Here is a 17,177-nt window from a genome sequence, read left to right as displayed (position 1 = left end):
CTTCCACACTGACCAGACGTGTTGGAACAGGCAGACGTACCCACACACACATGGCCATGTGTGCTGGGTACATCTGCCTGTTCCATGCATTAGTTCAGATTACTAGATTTATATTGTACATGGTGATGGCTCTTTATTGTCCATGTGTATAAAATTGACCCGCTTTACTCTGTGAAACTAAACGATTTAAACAATTTTTTATCTTACCAGGTAAGGATAACCGAGCTACACAGCTCCTTTTTAGAAGCGATCTGGTGACGAGTGATAGCTAAACGAAGTGGCTTATCACGTGGACATTTATATCAGCCAAATACTCTAAAAGCATTTTGATTCTAAATGTGGAGGGAAAAAACGGAGGACACAGAGAAATATCCACACGACCACGGGGAGAACATGCAAACTCCAAATATACAGCAGGCGTCAGGGTCAGGATAGAACCCACGACCTCCTGTATACCAGGCAAAGTATTTAACATTTCGCCACCGTGGCATCCTACCTGAAGCCCTGAATACCATTCCTTCCCATGTAACATGATTGCCACTTTGAAAAATATCTAATTCGCTCAATGGAACTCAGGCAAAATAAGACTTGCAAATGAGTCCTAAATGACTTAATGGAAAACACGCCATCAATCTGAAGTTAACCTACACGTCTGCTGCATGCGCGCCACGCACAAATATGCCCTGTGACGATTGGAACAACTTTGTGGGATGTTCCCACGATCGTGTGTAACGTGTATATACGTTGCACATGGCCGTGTACTCGTCAATCTAACGCAAGGCGTCAATGTGGGCCATCCAGCGTGCCGTGACGCCAGCCTCCACCAACGGTGCAGAGCCAGCGTCGATGGAAATTCTACATTCCCACGGTGCCGACCACGACGGACCTCCTCGCCCCCTTCCCCACTCCAGCACGGGACTGGGATTTGAACCTAACCGCGGTGCCGCTGATCTGCAGGTGTTCTGCGGAAGACTTGCGAAACACTTTACCTGTGCTGGTGACCACGTTAGTTGCAGGTTTCGCTCCAAATGTCTGCCAAAAAAAATCAAAGACATCGATCAATGCCTCAAACAACCAGAGAATGCACACCACAACATCCTCTGCTTAAAGAGTGTTGAAAAGTACCTTGAGATGTTATACATGAGTAGCGCAGGGCAAAATAATTACATGTACCATGGAAAGGACACCAAAACACACAGGGCAGCTGTTCTATACATTTACAAGAGAGTCGGTCATCCCAGGCTCCGACTTGAGCTTGAAGCTTCATTAATGGTATATATAATGGTTTATATAATGGTTTAAAAAGTCACAGCCACACGACTTTCAGGCATGCCGCCTTCGAGTGACACTACGTCAACGCCAGCGTCCACTCCCTCTCCTCCTCTGCCCGTGAGGTGGCAGCCCCGTGACCCCGTGTTTCTTTAGGAGCTGTGCACGGAGGGGGGATTTGAAACCCGTAATGATGACGGCCCTATCCCCTTGCAAACAATGAGGATTTGCGGAGTGAATCGGCGGTTCTGGTCTATCTATTGCTGGATGAAGGTCTCCCCAAAGAATTGCGACGGCAATCTTTTAGATTACGTCACTCGATGGAAGAAACCAAAGACGCGGAGAATTACGGAATGGAAATCAATCGAATTAAATGAATTTGCTATTCTGGATAGGATGGTAGAGGGGTGGGAGTAAACGCAGCGGCGACCCTCGGGGGCGTTGGGAGCGAGAGCGGCAGGGATTACCGAGAGGTCCATGACGTTCACCACCTTCGGGACGTTCTTGAGTGTAGACTCCGTCAGCGGAGCACTTGTCACTGAGAGACAAACACAAAACGCATGAACCGCACGTTCACACACGCACATAAACGCATGCCCTCGCAAACACTACGGGGAAGCCGAGGCGTGGCCCGCAAATACAGGTTCGACAGGCTTCTATAGACGACTAGCGCAACTGACGAATACATTCTTTAAAAAATTTATTTGATGAGGCACTTGCAGTGACAGGAGTAACTGAATGTACTCTGAAATGAGAAACACATGCAACAAACATTCCCAGGTGGAAACTATTCCTCTCTAGTAACACCCTTAAGTGCAGTCAACATGCTCGCAGTGAATTTTGACTTAAAACTTTCGTGACTGCAGGAATTAATATTCTTTCGTTCTATTTTTTATTCACTTTATTTTTATTTTTCTACCGACGTGACTTTACCGAAAGAACCAAAGAATATGCTCGCAGTGGACGATAACAATTTTATTGTGGAACGTTTAAAACTGGCTCGGCTTCAAGTGGCTGCAGGCTGGACGAAACTTAGTCATGTGACTCGCTCGGCACATCTCACCCGCCGGCTTGCTGGCCGCATTGCGGCTGATGGCAGCGGCCGCCGCCGCCTGCCTGGGCAGCAGAATTCCGACTCCGAGGCCTTGACCCGAGGGAGGGGCGGCGGATGAGGCCGGCTTGTTGGAGTTCACGAAGGTTGGCATTTCGTGGGATCCTTCGCCACCCACGATGCCCGGCGCGCCGTACTTGAGCGTGGCGCTCGGAGCAGTGGCGACGCCGCCGCCGCCGCCCTTCGCGACGGGTAGACTTGGCACCCGTGCCGGCGCCACAGACGCCGTACGCTGCAGCGGTGCGTGCTGGGTGAGAGGGGGCGGCTGGTGCGCGGCAGAAGGGGGCGGCGGTGCTTGGAACGACGGTCGGACGCGAGAGATCTGCTCGTCATATTCGGAGTCCTCGCCGTCGTCGTCGTTTTCGTCGTATTCCTCCCCGTCGTCGTCGTCGTCATCGTCGTCGTCGAACTGCTCCACGTCAAGCTCGTCCAGGCAGGGCCGGCACACCACTGACGACACGGAGCTGGCTGCGTCCAGGTCCTGGGTGCGGCGCGTCGACAGGAAGGCCGAGCCTGACAAGTTGGCTGTTCGGGAAGGTGGTAGGCGGGGGGGGGCGGGGGGGGCGGGGAAGGGGTGCGTGTGGGGTAGGGGGGCGCATAGAGAAGGCACAAGTGCTTAATGGTCAATTGTGTCCAGCAGAGCTACGCGCACGGCTGAGTCAACTTAGGCCGAAAGGTCATCGTGACCAGCACCATCGATGCCACCAAATTTTTGCCATCGGTTCCTTCTGCGAAATCTCACAGCTGTTATTGCATAGTTCGCACACAACCACCAAGCATCACCGCCTGGTTTAAGGCATTTTCGTTGATGATTACCAACTTTTGGATGACACTGTAAAGTCTGTCTCAGGCACCCGGCCACCTCCATTCCACACACGTACGACACCCACCTTCACCCCCTCTTCCTGGCAACGTCTACAACATTTTCCTCCCACATCCTGTACTCCACTTAAAGTTGTTTGCCTTGTACATTAAAACATTTTCCAGCAACCTCCGCATGCATCTGTACTCAAAACCAGAAGCTCCAGACAACTGCTGCTAGATGCTACTTCTACTGCAGCTACTGCTAAAATTACTCCGTAGGCTACTTATATTGCTCCTGAAATTACTGCTACTATTACAGTAGCTACTGCTACTGTTGCTAGTACGAATGTTATTGCTCATGCTATTATTGCTGCAACTAATATTTCTGCTGCTACTATTACTGCAATTACTCCTGCTACCGCTGTGACTAATGACGATACTAAAAGTTGCTACTACTAGTACTTCTGCTGGGGCCAGGACTGTATATAACGACTAACACTTCCTCTGCTGATGTGTCAGGCCACAATAGCCCCCGCACCGCCGCTGTGGATATTGGCCAGAAACCACTACTCAACGCAGTAAGACACCTCCCTTGCGAAACGCAAGGTGAACTTCATAGTTGTCCGCTCCCCGATCGAACACCGGACCTGACCGACTGACCTGGTGCAGTCGACCTGACGACGATGGTCGTCCTCTTGCTCAGGAAGTTGCGCAGCTGCGCCACACGGGCGACCGAGAAGCTGGCACCTAAGAGGTCCACGGAAGGGGGGGGGACAAGGCAGGGTGTTGGTGGGCGTGAGCCCCAAGCGAGCCGCTTCACTTTCACGGCAACGCTCGAGATTTGAAACGAAAGAGAGTTGATGAGGGGTGGGGGCAGGAGGCTTGGAGGACAAGCAGCAGCAGCAGAAAAAAATGACACCAACGCGTGGAAAAGTTCAGGCGATAATTGTTAAGTGACTTCAGCTACAGGTGGAAAAGAGGAAAGCCTCCTAGCCTGGACTTCCACCGTGCAACAAGTCAGAGATGCGCACGACCAAAGGCCGGTGTAGTTCAACACTGCGGGGGCAGCAAAGAAGGAAGTTGATTGCGGGTTTTTGCTAAATTCCTTGGTTGCTTACATGAAGGACAGGGAGAGGGTAGCTGTGCTATATGAGAGAGAAGAAGTAGATGGCGGTGAGTCCATGGGAGGATCTTGAAATTGGTGAGGATGGTAAGAGACAGAGGTGGAGGGGCAGATACAAAGGTACGTACAGACGGGTAACATTGAGAAAGAGACAGGCACATAGGGACAGGCAGAGACATCAAGAGCAGGTGACAGAGATAGAGCGACACGGGAAGAAAGCTAAATCAACAGAGACACAAGAGATGGAGAGACAAGGACACAGACAGTGAGAGACCCTGGCAAGCAGAGCACACACTTCCACCCTCAGTGATGGGAGGTGTTGACAGGAGGCCACGGTTGCTGGAGTGGGGTAGACGGGAAGGGAAGTCGCTCAAGGTGGGATGTTAAAGGCAGGCGAGGGCGAGCACACGGCGAGGTTGGATGTGTTGAGGAACTGCACCGGTGCTCGCCTTAACCGAGTACTTACTGGGGGCCACGGATGGCGACTGTATGTGGGTGCTGCTGAGCGCATCCCGCAAGGCCCTCAAGTCATCCTCCCAGCTGCGAGCGCACACAATGGCAGCGATCGGTTTGGGGCGCACATTAGCCTGGACATATTGCATATTTGTACCATCTTATTTTACAGGTACTAGACTATTTTACCGAGTTGTTGACATCCACCGCGTTTAACAGTGCTGCTATTGTTTGGTTTTGGAAGCCAACATCGGCCGAAATCCCTGTGGAGGTGTATCAGCTGCACCTTCCCTTCTAGCCCCGCCCACATTCCCCTTCTAGCCCCGCCCCCTCCCCTCACCCTCCCAGTCCCTGACTGCCACATTTAGATAAGCTCCTCCCCCCTCCCCTTAACCAGTATTTAAGATCTTGTCTCTTGGATTTCTCTTCACTTGATACAGTAAATGTAGCTGTGACGGTCCCACCTGAAGACGGAGACTTGTGTTGCCTCCGAAACGTCGCGATTTAATTTAGTTATTTTTCATTTATTATTATTTTATTATTATTATATATTTTTTTACCTACGTGACTTTACCGAAAAAACCTAAGAATATGAATTATTGCAGTCACGAAAGCTTCAAATCTAGAATTAACCTTCTGACATGTACGCGCGTTCTCTGCTGCGATTTTTGAACAGGGTTCAATAAAACAAATCTGACACTGCCAAACAATTCTCCAGCCATCCTAACTCACACGCTGCCTCCTGAGCGTGTCTGATGTATATAGCCGATTGTGAGCGAGTGAGATGGTGACCGAGTGGGTGATGTACATTCCAAAGATGTTGCAGCTGAATTGTTGGTCCAAGTAAAGTCTCATCAATGCAAATCGAGACAAATATTATTGATAATAAAGTTTTTTTTGGGTTAGATCGCGTAAGTATTCATGTTTCGTGAACCCACCACCATCTGAGACTGCCAATTACAAGCAACTATATCAGGCCATTTGCCAGAATTGTGGTAAATCACCTGATAAAGCTGGTTGTAATCACCAGCAAAACATCACTCAAATTGCGAACGTTGTGGGTTTACTCTCCAACACACAAGCGGTGTGCTGAAGCAGTAACTAATTGGCACGTTTTGTTCATGTGAGAAAGCTTACTAATGGGCTGTGTCGGGTGGTGATGGCTAAACGACACATTGAAATTTAAGTGATCGAACCCAAAATAACCTTTATGATGGATCTCATCTATTCACATCACAGAAATACCTAAAGTTAAATAAAAAAAAATATTTTGTGACCACCAGTTACTTTGGTTTTTGAACCTAGGCCTACAGAAGTAGGTATCCTGTGCTTCTTACATCCAGGAGTTCTCATTGGTAAGTAGAGATTGGATATATAAGTCCTTGGCAGCATCCACAGCCATTCGTGACAGGCACTATGAATCGAGGTGTTGACTTGGCAGCACAGAGAAAAACTTATATTACGTCCACCACCGTTGCTACAATTGCTACTACGGCTACTCCAACTACTAATCCTCGCACTGCTACCTCCATTGCAATCGTTGCTGTTACGAGCACTGTTACTGCTACGAAATCCAGCCGATTCTGCCACTATTCCATCTCACTACTCCTGCTTCTACTCTGCTACCTAGTATATCACGGCTGGTGCAATCATCTCACCTGGGCAAAGCCTGCCTGGCCGGGCTGGGCACGGCGCCGCCGCGACCCCACGTGGAGAGCGGCTTGCGCGCCCGCACGGTTTGCAGCTGCTGGCAGAGGCTGTTCACGGTGCTCAGGTAGTCCATCAGGAGCATGCGGTTGTTCGCCAGGCAACGGTAAAGGCCCTCGCGTTCCGGGACCATCAGCTTCCTGCGCGCACACGGGGAAACAAACGAGCGGCGAGGTTCGTCGAGGGCGAGCCGGGCATCATCGTGGTATCATCATTATTATCATCATCATGTTATTTAAACTGTGCTTCCCCATGCAAAACATCTGGAGGTGCAACATGATGGCGCAATTTATCGGAGTATAATTGGAATGAAATTGCAGGGGTTGGTGCCTATGTCCGAGTCGTAAGGATGCTTAGTTCAGTTGTGTTTCAGGAAAGATCAACTCCAGAGACGTAAGAATCCGAGTTGCCTTATTCCAGCTACGTGAGCCTCGAGCATTTACAAAGAATGCCAAGAATATTTAGGGACCCTCTACGAGTGTTGGGCATCAACACGGAACCTAAAATACCTTGAAGGACCCTTAGTCTGGCTATATGGGCCTATCGATACTAATTTTGCCACTAGCTGCCTTTTGTGATAATGCGTTATTCAGCGCGTGTATGGAGCTCTCTTGGATAAAGGACATTATCATCATCAGAGTTGTCGCCAGTGCAGACCTAGGGAACTAATTCCCCTTTTGGACCGGTACATCCGAACCAAGCCAGCACCGGGCGGTTTGCCACTAGCTATTTTCTGGGCCGAGCCAGATAAAAAAATTGTGAATGTGGCTTCAGACAACATGTGAATCTGGCTCGGGGCCAAGCAGGGCCGGGGCTAATCGGCCCGTTCATTGCGTGCCACGTCAGCGGCAGTGGAAAAACACCACCGGCGCCTCCCGACTGAGCTGTGCCGGGCTGGCTCGGAGATGGCCCCGGCGCGGCTCGGTTGTGCAGTGCAAACATAGGGACAACTACTCACTTCTGCTGCTTCTGCCCTTGCAAAAAGGAATCCCACTGGAAATCGAGGATGTTGTTGATGTCCTGTATGGCGAAGGTGACGTACCGATGCAACCGGCGGATCTCCTATTGGGGAAGGGGGGGGGGGCGTTAAGAGGTTAAAGTCAAGCTTTAGCCAACGTCGCTCATGTTAAGGAGAGGTTGAGTCTGAATGACCAGCGAGTCAAAACGAACCCTATCTCAGTAGTCACATGGATACGCGTGGGAACGGGTCATGCGAACAAGCAACAGTCAGTATGTTAGCACACAGCGGGTACACAATGGTTCTCAACTGGGGGTACACGGACCCCTGGGGGAACGTGGCAATGTCCCAGGGGGCAACAGTATCCCGTAAAGACCAAAGAGGCGAGTTCCACATTTGCTGTACTGCCTTCTCCGTGCCAAGCCAGGGAATTGCCAACGAGACGCCCATGGGAAGGGAGTTTCACAGCTCGTGTGATCCACCAACGATGTCGCCTTCGCAGCACTAGATCATCGGCCACATAAGGGAGAGCTGGGAGGGCAATGTGGGAAGTGGGCACAAGAGAGGGCAGCACAGGCGGCAAGGCAGGAAGGACAGACACAGCGGGACTAATGATAGGGCAACAAAACGTAAAAAACGAGTTAAACAAAAAACAATTTTTTTATTTTACGAGGTAAGGCCTACTGCGCTAAATAGCTTTTTCAGAAGCGACCTGGCCACAAATGATGCATCATGTGGAAATGTATAACAGCTAAATACCCTAAACGCACCATGATTCTAAATGTAGCGGGACACACCGGAGGACCCAGAAAAACATCCACACGACCACGGGGAGAACATGCTGATGCCAAATACACACGCGTCAGGGTCAGAATCAAACCCACGACCTCCTGCACACCGGGAGAGGTAATTAACATCTTGCCACCGTGGTAAGTAATTGTAGGCAGCGGGATGGCAGCAGCGAGGGCAGCTGGGGCAGCACCTCGAGTTGCTTTTGGCTGGCAGGGTGAAGGCTTCTCTGGCGCAGCAGCTGCTGGTAAGCGGGGTCGCGGCGGCGCTCCAGGCAAGAACGCGCCTCCTCCAGCTCCGCAAAGCCCTGCAGCACCTCTGTCTGCAGCCTGCTCCCATCCGCGTGCTGCACCTATTCGCAGCGGGGGGGGGCGGCACGACACCCAGGGGCGTGGCGAAACACGGCGGGCGTAGGGCGAGCGGCAGGGGGCTGCCTTTGTCTCCCCAGTGCTGATGGTTACACACTGCACCAGTTACTCAACCGAGGGAAGGGCCCGCTAGTGGGAATAAAACTCGGATCACCGGCTTCAGAGCACAGTGCACTTACCACTGTGCCACCGCTACACGCACACATGAATGTCACGTGTGTGGAGGCGGACAGATCTGCACCGAATGGATGAAAGGGTGGAGAGATGGTGCGATAACGAGCGGTGATGCGGGTGTCTCGTTGACCAACGGGATGCCATGGTCCAGACCCAGGTGCGACGGGCAGAATGAACGTTTATGAAGGGAAGTCACTGGGGCAGACGGGGCCTCACGTGTGAGAAAGTGACAGGTGACTGGTGAAATAAAAATAAATAAAAATCACGACGTTTCGGAGGCAACACAAGCCTCCGTCTTCAGGTGGAACCGTCACAGCACGCTCTCTGTATCAAGTAAAGGAGAAATTCCAAGAGATCCGACCCCATATATATATACTGGTTGAGGGTGGGAGGAGCCAGGGTATGCCCCTGGATAGGAGTTTTTTTTATTATTATGGTAAGGTTGGTGCAGCTGAAGCTACGGTTGGTCTACATAACAAAGGACTGAGCCTTTGTTATGTAGACTGGCTGAGAGGGGGGGGGGTGCCAGAGTTGTTAAAGTGTGGCTGCTGCTAATGGGACCGAGCCCCTGCCATGCAGATGGTAAAAGCAAAAAAAAAGCAGGTCAGGAAGAAACAGCCTCCTGCTACGTTGCTTGGTGGGTAAAACTTAAAGCAGGAAACCAGCGTGTGAAAAAAGAAGCTAAACATGATAAAACAAAACTGGCTGTCTATCAGTAAACTGTACAGTAACTAAAGAACAGTTGTCTGTCAAATAAGATGGTCCAAATATGTGTAGTTAAATCTTTTTTGCATGGTTAATAACATCTTTCCAATGATTACTCAGTTTGTACCCATCATCACGGTTGAAATTATGTCTGTGTTTGTATATTTGGATGGCTTCGTGTACAAACCTTTCATGGTAGCCAGGAGGTTTGCAGAGCACCTTGGTCTCGGAAAAGACAATTTCATGAGAGCCCACAGCGTTGTAGCAATAATCGGCAACGGCGGAAGAATCAGTTCTGCCGTGTTTCAGATCTGACTTGTGCTCGCGGACACGATCAGAAACATGACGTTTCGTTTCTCCAATGTAGCAATCACCACAACTACAACTCAGTTTGTAGACTCCAGGGTACTGTAAGTCAGGACCGACATCCTTCACAGATGGAATCAGATCACGGATTTGATGCACTGTACTGAATCGGACTTGGATCTTATGTTTGTTTAGAATTTTGGAGATCTTTTTGGTCACGCCTGCTATGTATGGCAACGTGATAGTTTTGATCGGAGTTTCATGTGGCTGTTTCTGTATCGTGGGAGAAACAGCTTGTCGGATGGTGCGGTCAGAGTATCCGTTCATCCTGAGGGCCCGATGTACATGTCTTAATTCACTGGCCAGGTGGTGTTGGTCAGAAATGCCATGAGCTCTGTGGTATAGCGTTTTTATGAGATCATTCTTTTGAGATGGGTGGTTGTGGGAATCAGGTTTCAAGTAGGAATCCCTCATCAAAACGCTATACACCCGGCATGGAGCCCGGGGCCCTTCGAGGCCTACTCACCAAAGTCTTGGCCTTGATTTGCTCCAGGTAGACCCGTAGGCCCTGCGTTTCGTGTGACATGCGGGACAGCTCCTCGTTCGTGCCCACCGAGAAGTCGTCCTCCGCCCAGCGGAGCTTCAGGGCGTCGAGCTCCCGCTGGAAGTGAGACACCTGGGGCAAGGAGAGGCCGCGTCGTCCCGCGTGAGCGACATCCCCGCTGGTCACCCCGACTCAGTGGTGGAAAGTCCACGTTCCCTTGAGTCCATAGGCCTGAGCAAAATCTAAACTAAACTATTTTTAATTTTACCAGGTAAGGCCCACTGCGCTATACAGCTCTTTTTTTGAAGTGACCTGGCCACAAATGATAGCTCAAAAACAGTGGCTCATGATATGGAAATTTATAGCAGCCAAATACTCTGTAACTGTGTGTTGATTCTAAATGTGGAGGGAAAAACCAGAGGAACCCAGAGAAAAATTCACGGGAAGAGAGACACGCAAACTTCAAATATACAACAGGCGTCAGGGTCGGAATTGAACCCACGACCTCTATATACCAGGCGAGGTAGTTAACATCTCGCCGCCGTGGCACCCCAGCAGCACCAGAGCTGGCAAAACCTACATAATATGGATGAAGCCGGACTCACCTCCTCAGAGATGCCCACGGAGTAAGGGTCCGAGGATCGCTGTGGAGTCGGCTTCATGGCCGTCACTGCCGCAGAGGGTTCTGCGTGGCGTGCCGGGGTGACGGGGCTGCCAGTGTTCTGTAACATCACCGTCACCATCGTCATCGTCACCGTCGTCATCGTCACCATCGCCATCGTCACCGTCATCGACGTCATCGTCACCGTCATCGACGTCATCGTCACCGACGTCATCGTCACCATCGTCACCATCGTCGTTATCGTCATCATTGTCGTCATCACCATCTTCATCGTCATCATCGTCGTCATCATCACCATCATCATCGTCATCGTCATCATCATCATCGTCAGCCATGATCTATCTCACTGCCGGATGGAGGATTTCCCCCAAGCGGGAGTCACCCGTCATGGTCCCGTGACGTAACAATCAGTCTCACTCCTGCACACCAGCCGATTTCACCGCTCCATCTCCGTGGTAGTGTACGTCCGACAGTATAATAATTTAAATTAATAAAGTGCCCTTAAACAATCGGTCTCAGGGCATTATTACTTCTTATATCATAATTAAAATGTAGGCTGAAGTTTATTTCTTGAAAAGTACTTGTAAAATGTGGTGAACCATAAGTTTAACTCTCAAATAACTGGCATATTTGATTAACTGATTCCCAATGGATGCCGGATAATGGAGCTTTACATTCTATAAAAAAATTATCCGCTGTGCTGGTGCTTGCGGAGGGGTCATTCTTAAAACATCCAGGCAACAGCAATTATCAGGGAAGATCTTTCCGAAGCGGCTCGTAAAGTCACAGCCAGTCCAGGCTTTGTCCGCTTGAACAAATGCCGCTCAGCAAAGTTGTCGGAAATGCCTTTTGACGATGACAAAACAAATCCTTGTTTGTTTATCATAGCTACAACGCAGTAGCTATGTGTGCGTGCTTGGGTTGTGCCGTTTGTTGAGAGATTGAAGGAGTACCGCGGGTGGCTGTGAAGCTGTGGTGCTTGGCGGAACAGCCCTGGGTAGCGGCTGCCCGGCCGTGGCAATGGAGGTGGCGGGAGGCCTGCTGATCGGCCGCGTCGCTGGACTTTGGCTCTGCGCCCCGGGGAACCTCATGGAAAATCCACCTGTGACAAATATCCGAAGAACACAATCATTTTTTACCTACGTGACTTTACCGACAGAACTAAGAGTACCTTAACATACTGTTGGGGCAAGTGCTGTTAGTGAGTACCTATGAAGGCCGGCACGGCACACGAGGGGGTGGGTGGCCAGCACCACGCCCGGCCGCCTTCGTCTCCCTAGTAGCGATGTTTAACACACCACACCGGGTACTCATTTTAGGCTTAGTCGACCTAGGGGAGGCCCAGGACCGATTCAAATAATCGTCACTGGTGTTGGCCGTGAGCGGGAATCGAACCCGGGTGACCAAGTTCGTAGTGCAGCGCGCTAACCGCTACACTATCGTTCAGAGCAGCTAAGGAGTTGACCATAAAACTAAAAGAGGGAATGCACATAAGACATCCAGGCATCTGAGCAACCAGGCCACATACTACAGTACGTTATCAATGCGTGTGTAATATGTGCTGTCAGTATGTATCTATGTGCATGTGTGTTTGCATGCAAGCTTTTCAATCTTACACGAATGAGAAAACACTGACAAATGCGAGCTCAGCGAGACATGAAGAACCTTCGGATGTCATCGGACAGTCACCTTCATTGGTCAATCATAGAACTTCAAGGAATACAAATATTTGCATGAGAAAACCCGAAGTTAACGAATGTAACAGATGGCAGCAAAGCTCTTCACACTGCTGAGATGATGAACAATGTGGTGATGATGATAATGATGAAAATTATGACATGACAACAATAACAATGAATAGAGGGAGAGTGTTAATTATGACAATGAGGATGATAATGATTACGAGAAGTATTACAACCATGCTCATGAAATAATGGAAGACAATGACAATCAAAATGTCTACACACCGATCATGAAAATCCTGAAAATTACCATGGCGATGATGATACGACAGTGATCTTCTTCTTTCGACAGTGATGATGGTAAAATTAAATTGCCAATAATCATAGCAACACTGATGATGACAAGGATGTAAGTATGTAGCTCGAATATAGCCAACGGTGCTAATCGGAGGTGCGGGGGGAAGGACAACAAACTAGACACAAAATTCAGTTCTAAAGAAATCAGCTTTCAATCTCGATAAAACGTTAAATACCGCGGGGCCTTCTGAAGGCTTACCTGTCAGCGGGGAAGCTGTGAGCGTCGAGAAGAGGCTGGGCCCCTCCGAGTTCATGGCTGCGCTCGGCTGCGCGAGCATCTGTCCCAAAGTGAAGTTCCCCATCGCCGACGCCGCCTGCGCCTGCCGTTCCCACGCGCAGCAACGCGGACGCCGCCAACGCCAACATTTAGCGTTGGTGGCACGCCATCAAACAGCCACACAGCCGAGGAGGCCCCACAAAATCTACGCTTGAGAAAACGTTTACACAGGCCGACCTCGGATAGCGCGACCCCGTAGAATGTTGATTCGTTATAGCGCTCTTCATCCTCGAGAAACTTTTTACTAAAAAAATGAAGAAAGTCAGAAAATCTGAAGATCGCTTCCGAGTGAGAACACGCAGCATCGAGGAGACGCATCGTTGTTTCCACTCCAACACCTGCGATTTGATTTTCACGATGCACGATTACATTTTATAATAATCGATTTTTTATTTTTCCAATGTTATTCCAGTATTTGTTAATTAATATTATTACAGTACTCAGAGCTTGCCAGTTAAAAACAAGAACCACGCCCGCCAACGTGTGTTTAACTCTTCCTTGGTCTCTGTGCGCCTTGTCTTCGCGTGTTTTTATGAGCATTGTAGACCTAGAATGTCAGAAAAAAGTCCTGCAACTATTAGTTCTGGAAATATAACCAAGTGGCAAGGTGGGTCGAGGCGGGGGTTGTTTACCATCTGTATTATTATTATTAGCGGTATTACCAATACCAAACATGATGCCCTCATATATTGCTCACACCTAAGAAATAACGCTGTAGGGAACACATCCCCATATACAGAATGTATAAGGACCCCTTTTAGTGCAGATTCGATTTTTAATATTATTGTTGCTCAAGTTTAAACCCGTGTCAGGTAACCTAACTTATATTATTTTGCTGCTATAAATGTCCACGTAATAAGCCACTTCGTTGAGCTATCATTTGTGGCCAGGTTGCTTGTGAAAGATAATAGTGGGTCTTACCTGGTAAGATAAAATTAGTTTAGTTTGATTTGTGTTTTATCATCGATTTGTTTACCTTCCATACCCTCTGCACTCCCATCGTGTTTTTGTACTGTTTGTTGTTGCAACGTTTTCACCCACCCCTACTAGACAGCTGTGAAAAAGAGCTTCATAGCTCATCGGATTTCTCCAGGAAACACAATCTGATTCTAAAATATGGGCACCCTCTTCAAAGTGCCGGCCGGGACTGCGTCACCTGTGCCAGGGCTGGAACCTGCCGCAGGGGTTCCGCGGGCATGGACGTCGCGGCCTTCGAGGTGGCGAGTGGAGCCGGCAGACTCGGGCTGGGGCTGAAGGAGAACCTGGAAGGCAGACCGCACACGTCGCAGGAGGCCGTGGGATTGCGGTGGGCAGCACGTTTCCTTGCACCATTCGCAGCGTGGTGACGCGTGGAAAGTGGTCGGGCTCCCATCACCGACTAACCGCCGAGGCTCCACAAGTAACCCAACGTCATCCCTGTCATTTCTCTAATTGGGATTTACAAGTAAATGTCAAGGCGTCTCCCATAACAGAATCACTGTTTAAATCTCACAAAGGAATTTATTTTCAAAAGTAACACGCTGTCACTCAGTTGTAGGTGTATATTTACACCCCTTTGTCGTTCTTTTACCACACAAGTCTGTGCAAAAGCGCTTTATAGCTCATCGGATTCCTCTAGTTTAAAAGAAATATTCTTATACGTCTCCTCATGCCCTGCGTGTTGCAGGAGTTACGTGATCATACTCCACCAAGCAGGTCAATGCAGGTTGAAGGTGAGGAGCAAACATGTGGAAGCATAGAATTACTGCACAACAATGGCTTATTTGCACTGCCCTCTGCTGCCCAAAATATCGTCCCACGGTATCTAATAACACCCATTACATTGCATGGTGACTTCCCTTCCAGGCACTATCTTGGTTCAGCTCTGCTTAACGTCTGAGATCTGATGAGACTGGGCGCATTCCAGGTGAAATGGTCAGGGGCCCAATTTTAATGACTTGAGAGCATTAAATTCAGCTCTGAAGCAGCAGCACTATAATTTTACCGAAAGATCTGAGCAGTGACCAGCATGCACTGGCTGCTAGTGTCATTACATTATGAGAAAATAAGAATAGGTTTTACCCTTTCTGGCAATAAGAAAGGTGTTAAAATTTTCAAACACCAAATAGATACCCTTGCAAGGAATCGTGTTTGCATTAACCACCCGTAACTGTCCTTACATTCACTGCAGTTAGTATAATTCGTCAATTTAGTTGACGAATTAAAAAAATAATTTGTAATCCACAACTTTTTTTTGGTCAATTACTCAAGACCCCTTTAACAATGGGGTAGCCGCCCCCATATCCTGCTGTCTGCCGAAGGTGGGAAACCCCCCGACGAGCCAGGCCCAGCGTGACGCGGCTGATGATGCCAATGACGTCACCAAGCCCTGTCCATCACCTCCCATCCAGTGGCATGCGTGGAAACGGCTGCGAGACCTAAATAACGAACAGCGCAGCTCTAACGTTAACCCAAGCACTTACCGTCACCGCCACCCCCTTCAATAGCTCCTTGTATTCTAAAATTTAGAAAACTGCAGTATAGTACGAGGTCGCATATGCACCCTGACCAATTAACCATCCACACCCAGCGCAGTGTGTTGTGCATGGCGTGCATTCCATTTGCAATAGCATTGGATACGCGATGTTGTATACGCGGTGGCGAGAATGCGACGTCACACAAGTTGCGTACGCGACGCAGTCCACGCAACGTACCGTGTCATGGCATCAAGTAACCCACCCGTTCACGCTAAGCAACGGCGATCTGACCGCACAGTGAACACTGCGCCGGCGGCACAAGCGCCCCCGTTACCTGACGCCGGAAGGAGACGACGGTCCCGCGCCGGGCGCCGCCGCCGCGGGCCAGGAGCGAGCGGAGGCCGTCGGCGCCGCCGCGGGTTTCAGGGTGGGGGCCACGGCGGCGGTGAGGGGAGGCGGGCCCTGGGCGGTGGAGCTCGGAGCGGCAGGGGGCGCGACGGGGCCCCCACCTGCGGGGCGAGCACAAAGCCGGGCTGCGTCAGTTACTTGGCGGGGAGCGGGCTCTTCGAGGGCAAATAGAGGGGGTTATTTGAGCATACTTCACCATGCCGGTCAATGCGGGGTGGTGGAGACAGAGCGGATAAACATGAGCCTAATACAGTACAACAATGGACTTTGCTGCACTACCTCTGACTGCTCAGTGTAGCCCCGCATCCTATGATATTCTACGCGTGGTGGTCAGAAATCCAAGCACTATCCAGGATCAACGCTGCTTATCTGTCGAGCGCTGACAGGAACGGGTGTTTTCCTGCCAAATTGGTCTGAGGCAGTGGGCAGGTGGGGTAAAAACCAGCAGCCGCGCAATGATACCTCGATTCTGATATCAATTCTGATGCCCACAATACATCTCACGAGCGTGTTTTGCGGGCATAAGATTTGATTAGTCTTTTCTATTAGAATGTGCTGCATAAAACCGGGTCTTGTGCACCGCACTGCCACTATAGTCCAGAATGACCAAAAAAACCAATACATACTTCCATCGACTCGGGACCCCAACATTTTGACAATCACCAACGAAGGCAGGAATCATTACATGGGCAGTTAACGCCAAGTCGATGCAATGAGCCACAACACCACAGGCGAGATACGCACAGACAGCTAGAATAAACATACTGAAGACAGATTTAGCCAGCCGAGGATATGTACTTTGAGTGCTTGAAGCCAGGTTGTAGCCAACTATGATATCACTGGGTTTTAAAGTTTAATTACCTGATCGTCTCTCCATCCAATGCTAGAGGTGCACAGAATAGCACTTTGCCATCTGGATTTCAAGTGATCTGAGCAAGAAGGGCTCACATGTGATGGCATTACCTCTACCCCTCTATTTATGGAACAAAATAGGAGTATTTCTCCACCAATCTGGCTGTCGACTGATGAAACTAGTTGTAATTACTGGCAAAACGTCGTACTCA

The 17,177-nt window shown here is 49.7% G+C and overlaps 1 protein-coding gene across 1 annotated transcript in view; it reads right to left on the bottom strand.

Annotated features, from left to right (window-relative positions):
* Positions 1-17,177, bottom strand: part of NUP214 (nucleoporin 214) — a 47,502-nt gene that overhangs the window by 13,725 nt on the left and 16,600 nt on the right. Inside the window, exons 12-26 of the mRNA XM_078616016.1 lie at positions 16,040-16,214; positions 15,612-15,666; positions 14,406-14,627; positions 13,172-13,292; positions 11,887-12,035; positions 10,917-11,033; positions 10,294-10,443; positions 8,408-8,566; positions 7,426-7,529; positions 6,419-6,607; positions 4,774-4,847; positions 3,845-3,931; positions 2,333-2,905; positions 1,737-1,807; positions 990-1,032 (exon numbers count right to left, since the gene is read on the bottom strand). Of these exons, the coding sequence (XP_078472142.1) occupies positions 990-1,032; positions 1,737-1,807; positions 2,333-2,905; positions 3,845-3,931; positions 4,774-4,847; positions 6,419-6,607; positions 7,426-7,529; positions 8,408-8,566; positions 10,294-10,443; positions 10,917-11,033; positions 11,887-12,035; positions 13,172-13,292; positions 14,406-14,627; positions 15,612-15,666; positions 16,040-16,214 (2,289 nt within the window). The remainder of the gene's footprint in view (positions 1-989; positions 1,033-1,736; positions 1,808-2,332; positions 2,906-3,844; positions 3,932-4,773; positions 4,848-6,418; positions 6,608-7,425; positions 7,530-8,407; positions 8,567-10,293; positions 10,444-10,916; positions 11,034-11,886; positions 12,036-13,171; positions 13,293-14,405; positions 14,628-15,611; positions 15,667-16,039; positions 16,215-17,177) is intronic.

This window comes from Lampetra planeri, chromosome 49 (genome assembly GCF_965212315.1).
Source record: "Lampetra planeri chromosome 49, kcLamPlan1.2.h2, whole genome shotgun sequence".
NCBI lineage: Eukaryota > Metazoa > Chordata > Hyperoartia > Petromyzontiformes > Petromyzontidae > Lampetra > Lampetra planeri.
The sequence above is the reverse complement of the archived record's forward strand: the minus strand, read 5'-3'. Positions and strand labels throughout refer to the sequence as shown.